Here is a 23,722-nt window from a genome sequence, read left to right as displayed (position 1 = left end):
TCTCCTCCTTCCCCCTCTGTGTCACTGCATTCCAACAAGGAATCATCATTCCCAACTGTATCCAAAAAGGAAGATCTGTTAGAGAGTGAGACTGACTCAGAAGACTCCTGCACTCTCTGCCTGCTCTTTCACGTCTGACGGGCAGTCACCCATACACTCTTTACCTGCTTATAGTTACAGTGAAGCACATTTTTGTCATTCCATATTATTCTCAGTAACTCAGCAAATTTATAAACACATTGCAGATTTATAAACAATATGCACTCTAAGTCTGGTGAAAAATAATTTTGACAAAACTTTACAAAATGCCTACATCAGTATTCAAACTTTAAACTTATTTATCAAATCATGTATTTTTATTTGGTGAATGGAGACATGAAATAAAGTACTTAAGAGGGAAAAAAAAGATAATGCAGGGTATAGTCAGCAGATCAGGCAGCATCGATGCTGAGGGAGAGTTAACCTTTCAGGTCAATTATCTTGTATCAGACCTGAAGTATTAACTTTGGCTTTTTCTCGTCACAGTTCCTGTCTGATGTGCTGAGTGTTTCCAGCATTCACTGTTTTTATTTCCGATGTCCAACATCTGTAGTATTTCACTTTTGTAATAAAAGCTTAATATGTTCATTTTTAAAGAGTGAAACATTTCTGAGAATTGATTTAGTAAATCAAGTTTGTGCAAATAATGAGGACAAATAATAGAAATGTTGATATTCATCGTTACCATTTTAGTCGTAAAGGTTTAAACAACAAAAAAATTGCCAAGTTGCCTTTACAGAAAAAAATCTAATTTTGAATGTTTCTCTCCTTTGACTTTATGTAAGGCTGGAGAAAGACATCTACATTAAATATTATTCTGCCTTACCATTCCACAGTATCATGAGAGCATTGCCTGATTTCAAGTGCTTTTATTAAAATTTCATGATGGAATGCAGAATTAGTTCTGCCTTTCTCCACCAAGTGCTTCCCAGGTAGCAGAACTGCTGTGTTAATCTCTTCCACAGAAGGGAATCTGCATAAAGCACTTTCAAAGCAAAGATGCAGGAGCCTTTGCATACCTCACTCATTGCAGTTTAACCAATAATCTCTTTGGACTTATCTTGAAATATTTTTCTCTGACGCAGTGTACACTGATAGAAGTGGAATCAGTCTTCTTTCCAACATCAAAGTGTTGTGGTGTAAGTTGCCATGGCAACTGATAATAATTCCAGATCGTGTATATTGAGCATTTGAGTCTGCATTTTAGAAGAAGGCAGCATTGTTTCTAATTTAGATACCTAGATGTAAATTTGTGTTTTTATTTTGCTATTTATTCCCGGATGAATACACTTCAAAAGCACAGGGTTCCATTAAAGTTGCTTAGAACCTATTTTGGTCTGCGTGTAGTCTTGGACTCTATATTTCCAAACTGATTGAGAAATCCAGGAGAAGCAGCAATAGATGCTTGAAAGGAAAATGTCAGAAGTAAGAAGGAACAACTATGAGGGAAGGCTGAACAAGCTGGGTTCCTCCCCTGCACAAGAGAAGTCTGAGGGCGGACTAAATGGGAACCTTTAAAATTATTAATAGGTTTAATAGGGTACATAGGGAAAGTTTTTCCTTTAAATATAAAGACCATAAATAAAAATATTAAGAAAAAGGAACAGGCCTCTCAAGTCCGTCCCACCGTTCAGTGACTGATCTGTCCCAGGCATCCGCTCCTCTTCTTTGACTTTGACTATGACTTTGACTCTTCTGTGCGAGTTTGTTGAAATATATGATAACTTTCAATTAAAACAATCAACACCTCAGGAGAAACATGAAGGCTGGTGAGAATGTGGAACTTGGTACAGTGGAGTTATTGAGATGAATAAGTTGGAAGCCTTTTAGGGGCAGCTTGATATTTACAAGAGGGAGAAAAGGATACCAATAACTAGGGAGAAAAAGAATGAGAGGAGGTTTGTGTGGAACAATGTGGACTTATTGGGCCAAGGAGCCTGTTTCTGTGATGTAAATTCTGGATGTAAACTTGCAGTTTAACACCTCAGCTGTTGGAGTCATTTAACACAGATAAGAAGAGAGAGACATAAGAAGAAGTTAGGTCATTGAGCTCCTCAGAACTTTCTCTCCATTGTCTTTGGTCATGTCTGATAGTTTTACTCACATGGTAATTCAATGCTCCAAAACTGGTTTCATACTGGTAGATTCATCTGGTCTTAATTGTGCCAAAATTGAGGTCTGAAGCAAAATTCTAATTCAATGGATTGACAATATTATGGTGCAGATGTGGCAACCAGATATGTGGTCAGAGCACAGGTATAATGTTATTTCTAAAGTCCAATGTTAGTCTGTCACTTTATAGCTTGTTCTGTATCCTCTGGGGAATCAGAAGATCCTCATGTACATGGATTATTCAAACAAAAGGTGCATATGCTAGCAATATGAAACAAAACTTCCTAAAAATCTTGGGAAAACTCAGCAGATCAGACAGAACCCATGCAGAGAATAAGCAAATTAACATATAAAATTATGCCCTTTTGGAGGTGTCTTAACAACCTAGCCCGGTGGAAACAAAGAATGGGGTCTGCAATCAATTTCAAGCAATGAGTGCATTAATGGAAAACAGTGGAACTGTGTGCCTAACTCAGGTAGGCTCTTTAGCTCAATGTATGGGATCCTTTCAATCTGATAGGACCCTGTTAATTGGACAGCTCAGTAGCCAGTGAAGTCCAACATTTATATTCCAAGCAGTAAAATCAACCAGCATAGTAGTGGAAGCCACACAGAGAAGGAGGTCCAAGGTTGAAGTGCAACATCCCCAGTGATTTCTGGGAACCTTTGTTCAAGACTGCTCAAACTGGAGATGGGGCTTCATTGAGAATCTTAAGGCCAAGCGTTAGGAACATACTAAAGCCCTGCGTAAATGGTGGAAGATGCATTCCACTTACTGATTACCCACCTGCCCACTCCATTGGCCATCTTTGACATGGCAGAGTCAAGGGAGAGAAAGGTTCTCTAAATCTGGCCATCTTACCACTTATATATTTGTCTGTATATTGTGCAGTTAGCTGACACTGGCATCCACCAACCTGCAGACGCCAGCCTCCAGTCTTCAGTTTGGCTCAAATTTAGCCATGATGATGGCACACATGGGCAGGTCTGGGGTGATCAGGCCTTTCATCTGTCAGTGACCCAGAGTTGCCACCTATCTGAACTTCTACACGAGTATGTGCAGATGTATATACTCGCATTTAGTCATCAAGTCATACAGCACAACAACAGGCACCATGGCCCACCATGTCTATGTTGACCTTCAGTATACTAATCCCATTTACCAGCACTTGGTCTGTAGCCTCCTATTCCTTGGTGATTCAAGTGCTCGTCAAAATGCTTCTTAAATGTGAAAGTATCTACCTGCACCACCTTCTCAGGGAGTGGTTTTCTGCAGCTCCCCAACCACTCATCTCTAACACATAGAAGCACAAGGACAGCAGGCACATGGAAACACCGTCGACTCATGTTCCTCCCTGCCAATTACCCTGACTTGGAGATATATTGCCATTCCTTCATCGTCGCTGGGACTCAATCCTGGAACTTCATCCGCAGTGACACTGTGGGAGCATCTTCATCAGATGAAACTGCAGCGGTTCAAGGAGGAGAAGCTCAGCTTCTCAAGGACTTCTGTGGATGGGCAATAAATACCAGCTTTGCTGATGTTGCCACAGCCCCCAAAATGAACATTACACAAACATGCATACAAACATATGTACATGTGTGTGCACATGAATAGATACACATGTCTGCATATATATTCATGCATCTGTATGTCAGCATATGTGCATTTAGATATAAAATACTTATATACAAATACACGCACATGGATAGATACATGTGTCTGCATACATACCCATGCATATGTATGTTCGTGTATGTGCGCTTATATATAAAATATTCTAAGCATAGAATTGAGTGGCATTTTACAACTGGGGTTGGCTCTCTCTGCAGGGCTGCTGCTTGGCGACATGCCGTAAAATGTGAGCGGTCGCTGAGGAGACGGGAAGAAGCCTCTTCGTCAGCGGCGCGGATGTTGCCAGTTACTGAGCGCAACATGTAAGTAAAACCGAGCCGGGGTACCGGCTTGTCTTCGCCATCCTCCCCCCACTCCCGTCCTTTCCCACACGGCGGGAAGACCCACCGATAACTGGCAGGCGAGATGGGGAGGTGGAGGAGCGGCCCGGCTCGGCCTGGGCCCCAGGCGCCGCCAACCCCGCTCACTCCTTGGCTTTAATGGGAATTACTCCTTGCAGAACATCCCCACGGCCGGAGGAAGGCAGGCATTGTGTACGGGGTTCATTTAGGTTTAATTCCAGCTCTTTATCTGGCCCATAAAATCAGCTTAATAATTTATTTGACGTGAAGTCTGCTTGTCTTTGCACTTTGGATACGTCTCTGAGGGCTGGTTCTCCCAACTAACAGGGCAATTGTGCCTTTTGTCTTTAAAATGACACTTGTATGCAGTTCTCTCCCCCTACCCTTGATGACCTTATTGTATTTTGTGTCTGTGATGTTCTTGTGTTCCTGTAAAGATATATTAATGATGTTTTTATATATTTCTTTGAACGGTAGTGCTCTGTGAAGAATAAGAGATCTCAGAAAAATATTGTTAAAAGGGTAAAATATCGAGTGGGATGAAGAAGTCAAACTAGTAGTTCTGCTAGCAGATATGCCTGGCTATTAGGAAATGAAGGTACACATTTGGGTGACAAGTGTCCTGCAGGTCAAGTAATCAGATCTGACCTATGGTGCTGTCTGTATGTTTACATGTTCTCCCTGTGACTGCCTGGACTTCCTCCCACATCCCAAAGATCTGGTGATTGTGAGGTTAACGGACATGTTTAAGTTGCACGCAACGTGATTGGGTGGTACAAGAATCAGGGGAAGTAAATGTCCAAAAGAATGGGTTACAGGGAGAATAGGATTACTCTGAAAGCTTGCATAAATTCAGTGGGCCAAATGGTCTTCAGTGTTGTTACAAAATATGTAAGGGATAAACTTAAGGTCGATTGCAAGGGGGTGAGGGATGCAGAAGAATAACTTCCCATCTTGCTCTATAGATACCTTGGTGGGTGAGTCCAGGACTAGAGGGCACAGTCTTAAAATTAGAGGATACCCATTTAGAACAGAAATTTCTTTAGTCAGAGTGTCGTGGATTTATGGAATTCTTTGCCACATACAGCTGTGGAGGCCCGATCATTGGGGTGTTTAAGGACGAGATTGATAGGTATCTAATTAGTCAAGGTATCAAGGGATATGGGGAAAAGGCTGGAAAGTGGGGCTAGATAGGAATAGTTTAGTTTAGCTCATGGAGCAGACTCTGGGCTGAATGACCTACTTCTGCTTCTTTTTCTTGTGATCTTGTGATAACTTTCAATTGTTCCCTGTTGCCAACCACCTCTTTAAACTCCTGTCCCCTGGCCTCTCCACCCTTGCATCCAAAGATGGGGACAAGTAGCTAATAGACAAGAAGATTGGGCCATGTGTTCAGCTGGCTCTGCTACATTGCTACCAAATATTCCCCACCTCCCCCCCCCCCCCCCCCCCCCCCCCACAGACACACACACACACACACACACACACACACACACACACACACACACACACACACACGGTGAATTGGAACCATTCCCTTCCAAAAAAAAATTTATGCAGATCAGGGGGATAAGCTCAATTGTGCAAGGTGAAGGATGTGAGGCTGACCAAAGTGACTTTTCAGAGAGAAGACACAGGAGACTGCAGATGCTGGAATCTGGAGCAACAAACAAAGTGGTGGGGGAACTCAGCAGGTCAGGCAGCATCTATGGAGGGAAATGGACCGTCAACGTCTTGGGTTGAAACCCTTCATCTGGACTGGTTTTTCAGACAATGTTTCTCATGGCTTGGGACATTTTCCAATGTTCAAGGTGCTATATACGTATTCAGGTTGTTGTATGAGATGATTGGATGCTCACAGAATTCAGCAATCAGATTGATACTGTGTAGGAAATTATTATGAACACCAAAGGATGATCTTTATTCAAACCAGCAACAAATTTTCTGAGATTTTTTTATTTCCTTGATTCCACCCATCAACCCCAAAAATACAAACTTGATGTACCTGTTATTTTTTGAAACTTTGTCTTTCCTTGCTAAATGTAGTTCATTATGTACAGCATAAAATTCCTTTTGAAAGGTGCAAATCTCTCATATTTGCATTTAAGCATTTTCACAATATATTTTCTCTTCACTCCCTTTTTCACCTGGAGGGAGCAAGTAAAGCAGCTAACGTTGAGGGGGAAATTGCTGGTTTGAATTATTTTCAAAATGTGGTCAATTTACAAGTGAAGCTAAAAGCTAGATTTTGTACAGTTGGGCTGCAATTTTATTGCCAGTTTTGTGTTCATTCACAATTTTGTTTGAGCATTAATGCAAATTAATATTTGAGTCTTGGCCTACATCAGGAAAGCAGTCTATGTGATATTTGAGTTCCCTGTGGAGGACAGCTGACATCATCAGTATGGTTTTGGGTTAGACTTGCCTCCAGAACAATGTTGAAGCATGTTTAAAATAATTGCTCAGGTTTATTCTCTTGAGCATATTGGAAATACCCAATGTTTGATTCATTCAAGATTAGCCAGCTGGATAACAGGGAGGCTCATCCCCAGAGCTCTGTCCTAGTGAAGTAAGTCAGTTCCTGCTCTCAGCATATCTTGAATCTCCAGCTACATTTTGCATTCAGATGCTACTGTTCTCAAACTTATAATGGGATGCAATTGTGGCTTATGTCCTACTTTTGGCTCCAGATGCACTGCTGTTCCTGTCCCCTGTTCGCATTGTCAAGAATCAACAAGGGAAAGTGGTGGTTAGATAGTACAGAAGAAAACATTTCTAGTTATGGCCTTCACTCCTGATATGCAAATATTGTATTTGCAGTGCAAATCCTATTGAGATTAGGTTTTTTTCTTCTTTAGATAGATCCTTGAAATATAGACTCTGTTGTTCCAGCCAGATTGGAGACAATACTACAATTCTCCCATTAGTTGTGTGAAGAGATTGCACTGCCAGGATTGATTCCATGTGCCAAGTTCATGTTATGTAACTCTCCACCACTGCATTTTGCTGAAAAAAAAATCACCTGTTTTTATTGGGCAATTTTGTTGCTCAAGAATTCTTCTAACCATAGTTCAAACTCACATGAAATAGTGTTTTTAGGCTGCTGTGGTGCACGGTTAAAGCAAACTCTTTGAGCAATTATATTTTGTTTGATGCAAGGAAGACTGCTGAGAGTTATGCCTCAAGTCCCGTCCCAGTTCCAACTCATTGACTGACAGTGTAGGACATATTCAGCAACACAGTGGAATTACTGGATGATCCCTAGATGATTTGTTGAAAGCACTGAGACTGATTTATTTTTGCTGTAACACTAGTATCATTCCGAAGCAGTTTGTTTTAATTTGTGAGTCGACTAAGATGGTGTACAGTAAATGAAGAGTGTCGCAATCATGTTGCGAATGGATTTGACTAGAACAAATGCATGGAGCCAACCTGCCTGCACTTCTCTGGATGCAGAGGGCTGATTTCATCGGGGTGACGTGCAAATGGTATCTTGGCATTAGGTGGTGTAGTCCAGAGGCCCTCCCCTTATCTGACAGCCTTTGTTAGAAGCCAGAGTCAGGTGCAAAACTGTGAAGCTTTTAAACAATTTTTAAGTAAACCTATTGAACAAAGAAAAGCGTTGTTACTGTCACATTAAAATATTCAGAAACTATTAATAACCTGTTTACAATTTTCTTAAAAGATAACATGTTTTCCCCATTCTGCAGATTGAAAATGCTCATTAAAATGAATGGGTCTCATCCTATGCCATGTCTGGCATGGAGGAGGATTGGAGAAGACAACATGACTGTATCTAGTCCAGAAATAGACTCAGTAGCTGTCAGTCCACATGTTTTAGATTTGGTGAATGTTTTTATCTCCACAGATGCTGCCTGACCAGCTATAGACTTCCAGCATTTTCTGTTGTTCCTTAGTGGTTACCAATTTGTTGCCACATTTGCCAATGTAGCACTAAGGCTTAATAGATTTCAAAAGCAATTGGTTTACTCTAAAACTGTGTGGCATTCTCTTAAGTTATGAACGATACTATATAAATCCAGCTCTTTCCTTTTATTGATAACTATTTACTTACCTTTTGATAAAAGAGTAATTTTATTGAGATGTTACCTGCTATACAGAGTACTGTTGGGAAAATAAACTTTCCTTGTAATAAGAAGGAAATTAATCACAAGTTATTTGAATAGAGCCTATCACTATACTTATTATTCTGCATAGAGGTTTTATGTTTGTGTGTTTATTGTGCTCTTCTGCTACTCTCCACACTGCAAGAAACTGTGATATGGAAGTTAATGCTTGTGCTTGATCACTGGAAAGATGCCAGTGTCTGGGACAGCAACACTTCTGAACAGTTATTAGCCACTCTTTATTTAATGACCTGAATTTTACAGCTTTGGGTGATGGTGAAGCTGTCGGCATTTGCCATAATTGCGCAGTGAAACTGACAGCATCTTCTGGAGCTTGGATGTCTGTAGTTAAATGGGAAAATCCGGAAGGTTCTTTCAGTGACTTTTTTAATATATATATTCTCTCTTGTCCTCTACAGATTTGTGTTGTTAAGAGTCTTTTACACTGTTTTGTTCATAACCCTGAATGAGAACTTCAATTTTTTGTTAGCTATTCTCACTGAGAATTATAATTGTTCCATGAGGTGTTACTGATTTTTTTTTACTGGTCTGTTGATCCATAAATCACTGCCTTAAGACTTTTCTGGCCAAATAGATAAATCTTACATGTGTAGATTGTCATTCCTTCAGATAAATATTTCAAACATTCAATTAATTTTAAAGTAAATGATTATCTTTGTTTAATTGATATTTCAAACTCCCCACCTAAACTTAAAACACATTTGACAAAGCTTTTGATCAACCATCCTGGTAGCATCTTTGACTGGGTGCCACTTTTAGACTGGGATTTTATGAAAAGGTTCCACAAAGACTTGTATTTCCTGTCTTAAAGTTACTAAATGAATGCATATTATTGTTTGCAATGTTTGTGGTCAAAAGCTGACCTATATCTACAGTTTGATGCAGGCACTGGTTGCTGGATTTGTAGTGTGTGCATCATAGTAGTGCCTTTCAAGAGAGCAAATTTGTTTGCAGATATTGAATGCTGCAGTAGATGTGTGCCATGTGAACCACCCTGTCCTAATATGAGATAAATATTAGCATGTTAAATGGTTGTGTTTGATGTTCATCTGCCTGTTTTTAAAAAAAAATAGTTTGTGAATGTATGTTTGTTCTATATTTGACTAAAAGTCGAAAGATATTACCATGTAGTTTAAGCATCTACAGGTCCTCCCAGGACTTATGCCTGACTTGTGTATAGCCCGTACATATAAACAAGCATTTGGGAGATCAGCGGGATGGATTTGCCAGCTGCTGCCTCCTATATGCACCATAGGTATACTATTTACGATTAATCATTTTTCCAGCAGAACAAAGATGTCCAGGGATTGTTGGGTTGAATGTAGATCCACCGGTGCATTTCAAAAACTATTTTTAATGTGGAACATTTAAGTGTATTGTGAGAGGCATGACCATGGCAAGAGAAAACTGGCACAACAAAACAAAGGGATCGTTGAATAAAATCACACTATCTGATGGTTTCACCATATGTTATTTGACCTTATTAATCCATTCATATTTAAACCAATTCAACTCTTCCTTCTCCAATCATACTTTCACTTCATTAGCAAAAGTATGATCAGTATGCTCCCTGTTCACGTGTCAGTAATAGGGATGTAATGAGGCTGGATTTACACATGTATTTATGACTTTGCAGCATATTTTGTTCAGGAAAATGCACAAAGGGGGCTGTTGAATTAGTTGGGTTCCAAATAGTGTGAAACCCAGATAGTGGGATCATTCTACCTAAAGACGGTTCTGTACCTTCTGCTCATGTTTTACTTTGGTGTCTTCACAGAGAAACTAAACTCTGCAGTTTGGTTTAGTGTGAAGTTGTACACCAATGGGAATTGTATTTGAAAGCTGATTAATTCATTAAGCTGGTGATTTGTATGGCATTCTGAAAACAGGCTTAATTTTGTGTTAAAAGTTATCATTGGCAAATTTGACTTTTTAAAAATTTGTAATAATCATGGATGTTTTCTTTTAAGAACCATCGTGAGTTCCTTCCAAAACAGTAAAAAGTTGAATTTTCAGTAATGGGAGAGATGGTAGCGAATTAGCAACCCTGCTCCATCAGCCATGACTTGAGATGGAGCCAGACCTGAGCTGGGATGCCCCAGCTGATCCTATGCTTCAACTTAAGATCCTACACTGTTAAAAGGTGCAATGCAATTTACTCCAGATGCTAAAGAATTGACTGTGAGCAAAAGATATAGCAAAAGTTGCAGGACCTGACAACTTCCTGGCTGTAGTACTAAAGACATACATTCCAGTCATACCATTAACCGCTTTGTTCCAATGTGATTACAACACTGGCAAATCAGAGGACAAGTCCAATTCTGCTAATTACACCCAATCAATTTATTCTCAATTGTCAGCAAAGTGATGAAAAGTGTGGCCCGCAGTATTACTCCTCAGCTCTCACTGATGCCCAGGACTTTTCAGCTCCAGAGCTCATCACAACATGGTCATAGTGTGGACCAAAGTGTTGAATTTCAGAGGTGAGGTGAGACTGACTGCCCCTGGCACCAAGGCAACATTTGATTGGAATCTGACAACATTTGACGATGGAAACATCAGTGTTTTGGTGATGATGTTTTGAGACTTAACAGGGAATGTTTTCTGCATTTCCTCTAAACTCTACTCAGTTCGCAACACCAGTGACTTATTAATCTTTTGCGCATGAATTTGAGAGTGTCTAATCTTTAACTGTTGTTAGGAGGGAATCAAAGTGAATGGCTGAGAACATGAGCTACAAAACTAGCATAACTGAAGATCATATTCAAATAATTACATTTAATGTTTTAATGTACGTAAAATCAGGCTTATACTTTAACATTACGATAGTTTGTGGTAGGTAAGAAAGAAATGGGCCAAAAACTAAAATTCATTAAGTATGCAGGGGCATCCTGCTAGACATACTGACAGACTGCAGCCTTAACAGACTGCACCGTTCCCCTTCCCCCTACCCCTACCCAATTTAGCATTTCTGCATCTCAGTGATGTTTGAGAATAACCCTTAAATTGGAAGTAATTCCAGACTGTTGCTTCAATTTGGGGTGTGCACTTTCCCCTTTTCTACCACTTTCATGACAATTAACGAACCAAATTGTTCAAGTTTTTAAAAAAAAGAGACCAACTTAGCGATATGTGAGTAAACCATAAAATAAAATCTGAATTGTGGAATCCAAATTCTTATGGCAGAAAAGGAGATTATTCAGCCCATCGAGTCTTTGTTTGTTCCTAGCAGATCCTTTCAGACCCTTTCTCCCACACTTCCCCATAGCCCTGCAAATCACTGTCTTCAGTTGCTCTCAGATTCCCTTTTGAAGACCTGTTTCTCTTTCCATCAGCCTTGCAGGTAATGATTTTTAAATCATAACTGCACTCTGTGCAATTTTGTTTTAAAGATCACATCTGTATCTTTTAGTCAAAATGTTAAACCTGTGCCCCAGGTCCTTGAACTAAAACGTTTTGCTCTATCCAGGATAATTTTCTAGAGCATGTGTTTCCAGTCCAACGAGGCAGGAGTCATTGTTGCTTTTTCTTGCGAATAAGGTGGTCAAGTCTCAGAAGGAGAACATTTAAAAGACAGTGGTAATAACATACGATTTAGTTTAGTTCCAGAAGAAGGAGAAATCCAAAGTAAAAATTATTAGAGGAAGGTCAAATTTAATTGGATTAGAATGGATCTGGCCCAGATAAATTTTAACCAAAACTTGACAGATAAAAGTGATAGTAGTTGAAGGGTATTTTACAGACTGGAAGTCTGTAACCAGCGGTGTACCCCACGGACTGGTGTTGGAACCATTGTGGACTGATTAGTAGTTTGTTGATGACACAAAAATTGTAGCAGGTAGTAAAGAGGTTTGTGAATGGATACAGAGAGACTCTGAGACACAAGAGACTGCAGATGCTGTTTTGCAGATTTTTTTTTCTCTCTTCTATGTCTGTACCTGTCATCCACTAGCCATGGTCTCCATACTCCACCCCTCCCTTTCCCCCACCTGGCTCCATCTGCCCATCATCCCCCTTCTCACCTGGTTCCACCTATCGCCTGCAGCCCCGCCTCATCTCTTGCTCTTGCTTCTTTATACCGGCCATCTCCCCTCTACACTCTCAGTCCTGATGCAGGATCTCAACCCAAAACATCAGCCATCCCTTTTCCTCCTCAGATGCTGCCTGACCTGGTGAGTTCCCCCAGTAGTTTGCCTTTTGCTACAGTTGATCAGTTGGAAGGTTGGGCAGTGCTGGATGGAATTTAATCCAGACAAGTGTGAGGTAAAGCATTTTGGGTCATCTAATACTGGTCGGAAATGTACATTAAATATACATTAAATGGCAGGGACCTCAGGAGTGTTGATGTACAGAGAGGCCTTGGGGTGTAAGTTCAGGTGGATAGGGTAGTGAAGAAGGCATTCGGCATGCTTGCTTTCATAAGCCGAGGCAATGAGTATAAGATTTGGGATGTCATAAGCTGTACAAAACATTGGTCAGGCTGCACTTTGGAGTATTATGTAAATTTCTGGTTGCCACACTGAGGGAAGGATGTTGTGGCATTGTGGGGGTTGGGGGGGGGGGTGGTCCAGAGGAGATTCACCAGGGTGTTGTGTGGAGTGGTGGGGGGCTTTACTTGCAGGGAGAGATTGAATAGGCTGGATTTATTCTCGCTGGAGTGTGGGGGGCTGGGGTTGACCTTGTATAGGTTTATAGAATTGAGTGGCCTGGATAGGGTGGATAGTCACAGTCTTTTCCTAGGGTGGGTTAGTCTAGAACTAGAGGTGACGGGAATAAAGGTGAGAAGGGAGAAATTTAGAGATGATCTGAAGTACAAGTTTTTCCACACAGGGTGGTAATTATCTATAACCAGCTGCCAGGGGAGGTGTTCGAGGCAGATGCGGTTATGCTGTTTACAGGGCATTTGTACAGGTGCTTTGGGGGGAAGAGAGTAAAGGGATGCCAGCCTAATGCAGGTAAGTGGGATTGGCATAGATGGGCATTGGGGTCAGCCTGGACGGGTTGGGCCAGGGAGCCTGTTTCTGTGTTGTACAACTCTAACAATGGGCTGTCTTCAAAGAAGATGGTTTGGGAACAGATAAGATATATTCCCATGAGGAGCAAAGCAAGAACAAACTAATCCAGAGCTCCCAGGTTGACAGAAAAGACACAGGAAGATAAAGACTGCTTGTGGCAAGTGTCAGGTTGTAAATATCAGCAACAATCAGTCTCAATGCAAAGGAGTCAGAAGGAAAGTGAAAATTAAAATGAGACAGTGTGTGTGAGAAAGAATTAGCTTCCGACTTGAGTGGTCAAAAGTGGCCTTTTGGCATTTATGGAACAGTGAGGCCAACTCAATTAATTAAAAATGAGTACCTTGCATCTGTCTTCACCAGGAGGAGAGAGCCTTCAATGTCATAGTGAAGAAGGAGATAGTTGACACTAGCTATGTTAAGATTTGTGGTTCTAGGTAGCAAGGAGGACTGTCTTGGACTACAACATTATATTGATCAGCTGGAAAGTTGGGCAGAAAAATGGCGGATGGAATTTAATCCTCACAAGTATGAAGTAATGCACTTTGAAAGGTCGCATAAGGGTAGGACATATACAGTAAATGGTAGGACCCTAGGGAACAAGTCCATAGATCCCAGAAAGTGGGAGCAGAGTTTGATAGGGTGATGAAGAAATCATATGGGATGCTTGTCTTCATCCACTGTGGCACAGAATGCAAGAGCTGGGATCTCATGTTACAACTGTATAAAACATTGGTTAGGCTAACCCTTTATGTGGAGTTCTGGTTGCCACTGTTTAGGCAGGATATGATTGTGCTGGGGAGGCTGCAGCGGAGAATCGCCTGGATGTTTCCTGGGTTGGAGCATTTCAGTTGTTGGGAGAGATTAGGCAGTCTGGGTTGCTGTTAACTCTGGAGTGGAGGGGGCTGTGGGATGACCTTGTAGAGGTTTACAAAATCAAGGGGCAGTAGGTAAGATAAATAAGAATCTTTTTCCCATGATGGAAGTGTTAAGAACTGGGGGACATAGGTATAATAAGACAGTAGGGTATTTAGAGGGGATCTGAGGAAGACAGTTTTCTACCCAGAGACTGGTTGGAATCTGGAATGTGCAGACTAGGAAGTAGTGGAGGCAGCTACTCTCGCAACATTTAAGAAGCATCCAGACAAGCACTTGAACTGCCAAGGCATAGGAGGCTGAGGTGGATGGAAAGTTGGCCAAGTAGCAGATGTGGTCTGAACCGTGTGTGAAGGATACTGTTCTAAAAGTGGTGCAAGAGTGGAGGGACCTGGATTAGTCATTGAAAGAGGGCAGGGCAGTTTGGGACCATGGTTAATGAAGATTACCTAATTCTAGGCTTTATCATATAGCATTCAAACAGACCTTTTGGCCCACCATATCCGTTGAATGGGTTTCAGATTGGAGGAAGGTAAATAATGCCATTCATCAGGGATTGATGTTAGGATCCTTTTTTTTTCTATATTAATGAACTAGATGGCATTATATTTGGCTGTATTATGAACTGCAAAGAGGATTCTAATAGATTGTAGCAACAGTCTATTAGAGGATAGGTTGAGCGAGCTAGCACTTTTCTCTTTGGAGAGGAGGAGGATGAGAGGTGACTTGATAGAGGTGTACAAGATGATAAGAGGCATAGATCGAGTGGACAGTCAGAGACTTTTTCCCAGGGCGACAATGGCTAACATGAGGGGGCATAATTTTAAGGTGATTGGAGGAAGATACAAGGGGGATGTCAGGGGTAAATTTTTTACACAGAGTGGTGGGTGCATGGAACGCACTGCTGTCAGAGGTTGTGGGGGCAGATACATTGCTGACATTTAAGAGATTCTTAGATAGCCACATGAATGATAGAGAAATGGAGGGCTATGTGGGGTGGAAGGGTTAGATAGATCTTAGAGCAGGTTAAAATGTCGGCACAACATTGTGGGCCAAAGGGCCTGTACTGTGCTGTAATGTTCTATGTTAACATCTTGTATACTTCTATCAAATCACCTCTCAACCTTCATTGATTCAAGGATAACAATCCCAGTTCTCCAGTCTGAGCATATAGCCAAACTAAGCATTGGTTTATGATAATGTCAACAGAAGTACTAAATTCATGTTATTGCACCAATTATTGGGGAACAAATGAGCCATATATAGAGATAACATAGCACTACTTATGTATAGTTATAAGCTCCTTCATTTGTGAAGTACAGTACAATACAGCCATTCATGTTATCGAACTGTTTTCCCCAACTTCCTTCCCTTTTATGATATTGGATACTCCTTGATGTGATGCAATTTCATAGGACTGGCCAAAGAAGAAATGGGTTGTGATGGATGACTGGTGAACAGGAACAATCTCATCTTGATTTGAGAATGTTGCAACTGTGCACAAAAATTTCCCTTGTGCATACAAGGACTGAAGTTCATTTTCCTTTCCCTATGTCCCAGCATAAACCGGAATGTTCAGGAGAGGAATAGAGACTGGAGGAATTTAAGTGTTCCTGCATTGTTACTTCTTTTGATGCATTTTAATTTTTTTTCCTTTTCTTTTGCAGACCTTTGAACAAGAAACAGTGGGGAGCTGTTGACCATTAACAGACGATGATTTGTTTGCTGTTTGCAAAGCCACTTTTTCTGGGACTCCTGTCACTGAGAGAACATTGCAGCAACCTGCCTTGATGCCTATATTCCCAATCCCCCGCCGGGTGCGTTCCTTCCACGGCCCCCATTCTACATGTCTACACTCGGCATGTGGCCCAGTTCGGACAACACACCTCGTCCGGACCAAATACAGCAGCTTCGACCTTTACTTGAAATCACGGTGGCTGTTTTGCTTCATCCGCTTCCTGCTGTACTTCAGCTGCAGTCTCTTTACATCCATACTCTGGGTGGCGCTGTCCATCCTCTTCTGTATCCAGTACTTCTTCATACGTGTGTCCCTGCGCTTTCAATACAAGCTGTCCATAGTGCTTCTGTTGCTGGGGCGTAGGCGTGTTGACTTTAACACAATGAATGAACTCTTTATCTATGGGATCCATGTGACAATGCTGCTAGTTGGAGGACTGGGCTGGTGTTTTATGGTGTTTGTTGATATGTAAATAAGAGTGCATGTGAAAAATGGTTTTGTGCATTATAATGTAAAATATATTGTTTACAATCATGCAAAAAAAATTATTTGATTTTTATTTAAAAACAAAATCTTGCTAAGTTAAAATATATAAACCATCAATCATTGCTTTGTTTCTTTTCCCTCCTCTCACCCCTCTCTCCTCCCCGTCTATTGGTATCGTGGCCCCATTTTGATGTAGCATTACACAAGCCAACAGTAAAAGTATAGGAGGAAGGAAGCCAGTTGTACACATCCAACGTATTGTGGACTATTTTAGTTTCTGTATATAAGGAAGGATATACTTGTTTTAGAGATGGTGGAACAGAAGTTCATTAATTCATGTCTGAGGGAGTTATCCAGTGAACAAAGATAGAGTAAAAGCCTATGTTGTCTGGAGTTTTGAAGAACGAGGCGTAATTGTATTGTAACCCACAAGATTCTGAGGGGGCATGATGAGGTGGATGCTGAGAGCCAGTTCCTCTGGCTGAAGAGTTAGAACTGGGGAATTTAGTCTGTCAACGGGGTTGAGTGTTTAGGATATTTTGTTTCACCCAGAGTTGTGAATATTGAATTTTGTTTGTTGGGGGTCTATAAATGCTATGTCATTTTAGCTTGAGGGTGACAGAATTTTGGATACTTAAGGGAAATGAGGTTTGGGCAGGAAAATGGAGCTGAAGTCATGGATCAACTGTGACTTTATTGAATATTGGGGCAACTTTGAGGAAGCTTTATGGTTCACTCCTATTTCTGTTTCTTATGTTCAGGTAGCAAACCCATCACCCTGTCTGGAGTTAAGCTCCGGTGACTTAAATGGCGCTCAATATCCTTGGTTCAGCCTAAGTTATCTGAGCTCAAAGCCTGGGAGGCAAGGCAGCTGTATTTGCCCTTGATAATCTGTGACTGGAGAAGGGGAAGAAATAATCAGAGCCCCCCTACCTAATTGCATTTCAGTGAGTGACTACACGTTGAGTAAAAAAAAAGTGGGATGCTCTTCTAATTCAAATAGTCTTTTTAACAGCTATGGGCCAGGCCTGGTAAGAAGAGAAAGGTTATTCAGCAAGGAGTTGTTATGAACAGGGGAAGAAAAATATTTCCTTAAAAGAAAGTGGTATAAGTGCTATTAAGATTATAAGAGTTGAGCTGTTAAAGAGTTAGTGAAAGTGGAGTAAACCAGCTCCAAGACAGAAGGATTCAAAATAATATGTGAATAAGAGAAAGGAGGAAAAATTGAGGATTCAGACATAAGATTAAGTACTGTTCCCAGAGTTTGCAATGGGTATGTTTTTAAGAAGTGTTAGAGATGAAAGACGGCAAAGTCAGAAATATTCTGAAATGGCAATAGAGAAGTGAGACACATGTGAATACAATTGTATTATGACTATGTTATGACACTGGCAACAATGACGGCCTAAAGGTCACAAAAAAAGTTCAGTAAATTGCCTGATGGATTGCTTAACTGATTATTGATGTCTTAGAGGAATCCACTGACTTTGGGAATTTTGGTTTTTTTGGCATATTTATCTTCCGGAATCACAGATTCAAATGGAAATTAAATACTTGAGAAGATAAAATTTGGAGGAATGTGGTGAAAGTGCATGACAGTAAAACTCATGGAAAATGCTTTTCAAGAGCTGGCAAACGCACGTGGCTTCCTTATGTTGTATGATTATATTTTACTAGTCCATTCATCTGTTAATTCTAGGCCACTCTCCTTGGTTATACAAAGCAAGACATTTTTACACAAACACTAGAAAAACCTCCAGCACCACATTCTCTTGGAATGAAAACAAATGTGATCTGCCAGATTGATCTATTTGCTGGTATTGTCTGTCCTGACCATCTTCAACAAACTGCTGAATGCATAATTGAGATGGTCATTAACTAAAGTCTTTCTTTTGATTTCATGTACATTCAGTTGCCTCACAGCTGGGATTAAATACAGTTCTGAAAATGTAAATCTGGAAGATTTTTCTTTTAAATTTTTAAACACAATTTGACATAAGAAAAGAATTGTGTAGCAGCCCTGATACACCACATTATTTAGAATCCAGATATTTCATTCTACCACATTTTTCTTGAAAAACAAAGTAATTTATAAATGAACTCGCAGTGATATTTAGTGCTCCTTATCTAGGTTATATTGTCAGTCAAATCCACTCAACTTGTCATCTCTGTGAACTCAGCATTTGCAGAATTTTGGCAGAAAATTACACCACTCTGTGCCTTTTGTAACCCTATCCTAAATCAGATCCATTACCTCAACCTTGATCAAATTAATTTAGGGTAGCTTAAGGAGTTTGCTTTGAAATGATTTGTCCGACGTAGGGTTCACTTGAGATGATCATATGTTTTCTGATAGAAAGATTGTGCCAAACTGGATCATGACCAACAGCTACTGTTGTTTCTCATCAGCCAACTTGGTGAAGTGCATCAGGTCATTGATGACTTTGCTGGTTAAATGAATGCATGGTGAAATGCATAAGCAAGTGACGGTTATTCTGATTATTAAAATGTTATATGTCTCTTTTCCACAATATTGAACTTGGGTAATCTTGCCCATGGTTCTGCTATTTTGCGGACACTACTGGAGTCAGTCAGAGGATAAATGTTAAGCTTTGGACCGATTGCTTTGGTTCTATTGGATCTTTTAAAAAAACATATGTAGCACTGGGAGTGTGTCAAATTTATGTTTGCTACTAGACTTAGAAAGAGAATGTTCACTTGGAAACTTAAGAGTTACTAAATCAAGTCTAAATTTGTGATCAAATAAGTCGTACAATTTAGAACAGGTTCCTACTGTTCACTCAAATTTCTGCCTATTTTTCCTAATAGCTATCTGATGGAATCAGTTGATCTTTAAAATTACCCCAGTCTCAGTGAAAATGCTGCACAGCATGGTTTATATACTATTTTATTAACACTAAATTGCACTGGGATCTCTTTACAAAACAGATGAGTAAGGCCATTTAGTCTATTGTAGCTCATCTATCCTCAATTATAGCAACAAACGGCTGCTTGAATTATTCCAGAGCATTTTCTGTGTTGTTCATTGACCATTCTATGGTTATTTAGCTAGTTAAACCTCTTCTACTCCCCACCCCACCTCCCCTGGTCTATCTCTTTATCTGCCATTGCAGTATAACTTGAAGTTATTTCCAGATTTAGTTCCACTCTAGTGACTTAAATTACTGGACCAGAATACAGAGATCCAGACTGTTGATCCAGAGTTACGGCAGCTGAAGGTTTAAATTTAAATAAGTTTGGAATAAAAAGCTAATATCACAATGGTACTGCTAGATTGATGTAAAATCTCTGGTTCAGTGAAGTTCTTCACAGGAGGAAGTCTGCCTTCCTAATTTGGTCTAATCTACAAATGCCTCCAGACCCGCCAATGTGATTGACCCATAACTGTCCTCTGGAATGGCCTATAAAATTACACAGTTTAGGAGACATTGAGGGATTGACAGTAAATGCTGCCAACCCAAAAGCAGTACTTCAGAAGATGTAAATCTGAAATAAAACAGAAATGCTGGAAATACTCTGGATTGCTGTGCAATAATCTTCTGTTAAACTTTTCTAATATTTAAGCTGAAATAATTAATTCTGTCTCTCTTCATGGATACCGCCTTATCTGCTGACAACGTCCAGCATTTTTCAAGTTACGCTGTCCTTGGTAGTGGCATCAACGTGAAGGAATAATAAAAAGTTTACAGTGTAGGGTGATCTATGTCACAGTTGGTAGCACTCTCATCTCTAAGTCAGAAGGTCAAGGTCAGGTTGTTCACTGCTGACTGCAAATTATGAGCCTCCAAACCAACAATCTGTTCTCGAAGGGATGTGAAAGTTTCCATGGCAGTATTTTGGAAAAGAGCAGGCAAATTATACTTGGCTTGCTCAGCACTGCTAAACTAGATGATCTGGGCATCAAATTGCTGACTGTTGTTTTGTAGAAATTAGCAGTATAACATCCCACATGTTATAGCAAAGACTACATTTCAGAAGTATTTCATTAGTTGTAAAATGCTGGCATATCCTGAAATGAATGTGCATGTTACTATACAAGTATAAGTCTTTTTCTTATTGTGCCCCCCCTTTCCGGTCACTTAATGTCAAATTTCTTCAAGTTTTTTCTTTCTGTGTTCTGTCTCCATGGAGCACCAAGAATGTTTTCACCCAGTGAACACTATTTTATTAATCATTTTATGATCATCTGTCATTGGCCGTCTTGACATCCTTTAAAGTTCAACCATATTCAGTTTAGCCATCCCTCTACTGCTGAATGCTGAAACCTTGGTTCATTAAACTTTATGGTACCAGTTATGTTTATGTTTTCTCTCACATGCCCATCAACTTCACCCTGATTTTCCAACCACCCACCTATTCTTAGGGGTAATTTAAATTACTCTACCGCTTGGCATGTCTTTGAGATGTGGGAGGAAACCGGAGCATGTGGGAGAAACCTACAGGGTCACAGGGAGAACATGCAAATTCTACAGAGACATCAGAATTGAACCTGGGTGTGGCAGCAGCACTAACTGCTGTGCCAATTCATTGACACCTTTTTTATATCCTTAGACATGGAAGGAGGCTATTCAGCCCATCATGTCTAGGCATGCTCTCAGAGGAATCCCCACTTATGTTCACGCTGATAAGTAGATAGAACGCACTGCCAGGTACGCTACTTCGATATACTGATTAATCTTAACCTCTCTTACCTGTGATTTATGGTTTTGCTGCTGTGGTACAGAATTTGAATTGTTTTGCTGCCATGCAATGACCCGATCTGTTGAGTGCTGGATTTACCAAAGAAGGGTTTCTTTTCCTTGCATCAATAGTAACAACAGCAGTTGAGCACCAGTGCTGTTCAATTTAGCAGGCTGTCATTTAGAACTCTCAAAATGATTATAAGCAAAATATCTTGTTATCATAGAATACTGTGTACTCACAAGAATGGAAACGTGAGAGACTGCAGATGCTGGAAATTTGGCGGCAGTCCAGATGAAGGGTCTTAACCCGAAACATCAACTGTCCATTTCCCTCCACAGATGCTGAATGACCCACTGAGTTCCTCCAGTGCTTTGTGTGTCATTCACAAGAATGTATTAGTTTTGAGCTCCCTTAGCCTATCTATGATTTCTACCTTTTTCTTTCTTTTTCAATCTTTTTATTAGTTTTCAAATTAATACAGATTAATATATCAATGTTTATACATGTAATACAAAGAGTTCAGGAGAACATTCATGACATGGATAATCATAAAGAACAATAAAGTATAAAAAAAATCTGTAGATCCAACGATCTGTTAGTGAATGAATATAATATAAAAGAAAAAGATTTATTATAAAATATAAAAGAAAGAAAAAAAAACAAAACAATAAGAAAAATTATAAACAATATATCAAACCAAACTAAGCGAAAGAAAAAAAAACTGGACTAAAATTTCTCAGTAGAAACAGAGCAATATTATGTCGTCAACTCCGTTCCTCTAAATTGAAAGGTTATAATAAGGGGATCTATATCATGTGAAAATATTGAATAAATGGACTCCAAACTTCCTCAAATTTAAGCGAAGGATCAACAGTACCACTCCTAATTTTTTCCAAGTTTAAACATGATATAGTTTGAGAGAACCATTGAAAAGTAGTTGGGGGTATTGGATCCTTCCACTTAAGCAAAATGGATCGTTTGGCTATTAATGTAACAAAGGCAATCATACGGTTAGTGGAGGCAGATAAATGGCCAGATTCTATCCTTGGTAAACCAAAAATTGCAGTGATAGGATGAGGTTGTAAATTAATCTTCAATACATTTGAAATAATGTTAAAAATATCTTTCCAATATTTTTCCAAAAGAGGACAGGACCAAAACATATGTGTCAAAGAAGCCACATTCGATTTACATCTGTCACATATAGGATTTATATGTTGATAAAAACGAGCTAGCTTATCTTTTGACATATGGGTCCTGTGAACTACCTTAAACTGTATCAAAGAATGTCTGGCACACATTGAAGATGTATTAACTAAATGAAGAATTTTCTTCCAAGTCTCTGTAGGTATAGGATTTCTACCTTTTATTCAAAATAAATTTTAATTATAATTAATTATGGGAGATTTTAGGGTTCTGTCATACCCAGTGAACACAATATTAAGCATTTTATGATCATCTTTCATTGGCCGTCTTGACATCCTTTAAAGTTCAACCATATTCAGTCTAGCCATCCCTCTACTGCTGAGTACTGAAACATTGTTCTCATTAAACTTTATGGCAATAGTTATGTTTATTTACTGCTTTTTATCCTTCTGAGGACCTTTCTAATAAGTGATGAATGTTTCTCTCTATCCCAATGTAGCTCTCCTCAACCACCAACCTTTGCCTTCATGGTTTCTATAGTAAATATGCTGTTGCATTGCTTTTTTATGCATGATAAAATACAAGTATTAATAATAGACACCTTTCTCCTTCTCCAAGTGTTCAGGTGATTTCTTCCTCCCAATTGCAGATCTGTTATGTGTGATATTTATAACATGTGAAGTCATTGTCTCTTGAGCAATTTAATGAACTATAAATTGGGAGTGGAAGGTACCTTTACAACATGGCACAAAGTAACAGTTGATTGGGATGAATGCCAGATCTGTGAATGGTGTGTCCCACTAACTTTGATCTATGTGCAGTCACCCTGTTCCATACTTTCAAAAAAATTGCAGATTCATAACCCACCAATATTGTTTGATTTGTTTCTTTGAATAAAATCTCTTTTCCTTCTTGGTGCCTCTGTCTTGATCAACCCTTCTTAATGTCCTTTTGGAAGGTGTGTGAGATGACCAGCTGTGTTGTTGTATTCATTTGCCTTTCTGCCTTCTTTACCTGACCTCAGCTCAGTCTTTTTCTTCTTAGGAGGTCCCTTGGGATCAAGGATGACTTAAATGATTTTCAGCAAAATTTCATCCCTTACTGCCATGTAACATAATACAACAATATAATTGTGATTTATGATCTCAAGTGCAATTGTGGCTCACAATCTTTCGATCTGTACTGTGTAGAACCCTTGTAATTCATGGGTTGTAATCTTTTGTGTGTTTGTTCCATATATTGACTATCCAATCCAAAACCACTTTGTGCTCATCACGCTGCATACCAAGATATACAATGTGTGTGTGTTGCATTTGAATCAACTACAGATAGCTGATTTTAGCTGTTTGCTTTGTGTAGATGGAGTCTACTTAGGTAGTGCAAGTTGATTTATGACCCATTAGTCTAATCTAATCTCATTGTTCAATATAAGTAGAGCTAATGATTGACTTCCTTGATTGGTGACAGTATTACTTTAAAACAAG

At 39.7% G+C, this 23,722-nt stretch overlaps 1 protein-coding gene across 1 annotated transcript; it reads left to right on the top strand.

The window, feature by feature from the left end:
• The first annotated feature begins 3,962 nt into the window (after window positions 1-3,962).
• LOC127582144 (transmembrane protein 250) lies at window positions 3,963-18,289 on the top strand. Its single transcript, XM_052037194.1, has 2 exons — window positions 3,963-4,089; window positions 15,832-18,289. The coding sequence occupies exon 2, from the start codon at window positions 15,955-15,957 to the stop codon at window positions 16,372-16,374; it is 420 nt and encodes a 139-aa protein (XP_051893154.1). The 5' UTR covers window positions 3,963-4,089; window positions 15,832-15,954; the 3' UTR covers window positions 16,375-18,289.
• Window positions 18,290-23,722: the final 5,433 nt, after the last annotated feature.

Source organism: Pristis pectinata, chromosome 23, assembly GCF_009764475.1.
Source record: "Pristis pectinata isolate sPriPec2 chromosome 23, sPriPec2.1.pri, whole genome shotgun sequence".
NCBI classification, from domain to species: domain Eukaryota; kingdom Metazoa; phylum Chordata; class Chondrichthyes; order Rhinopristiformes; family Pristidae; genus Pristis; species Pristis pectinata.
Note: the sequence above shows the minus strand (reverse complement) of the source record. Positions and strands in the feature narration are given on the sequence as shown.

What these genes read in the sequence shown, in the direction of transcription:
- LOC127582144 (XM_052037194.1), top strand. Translation starts at nt 15,955, where the DNA reads ATGCCTATATTCCCAATCCCCCGCCGGGTGCGTTCCTTCCACGGCCCC.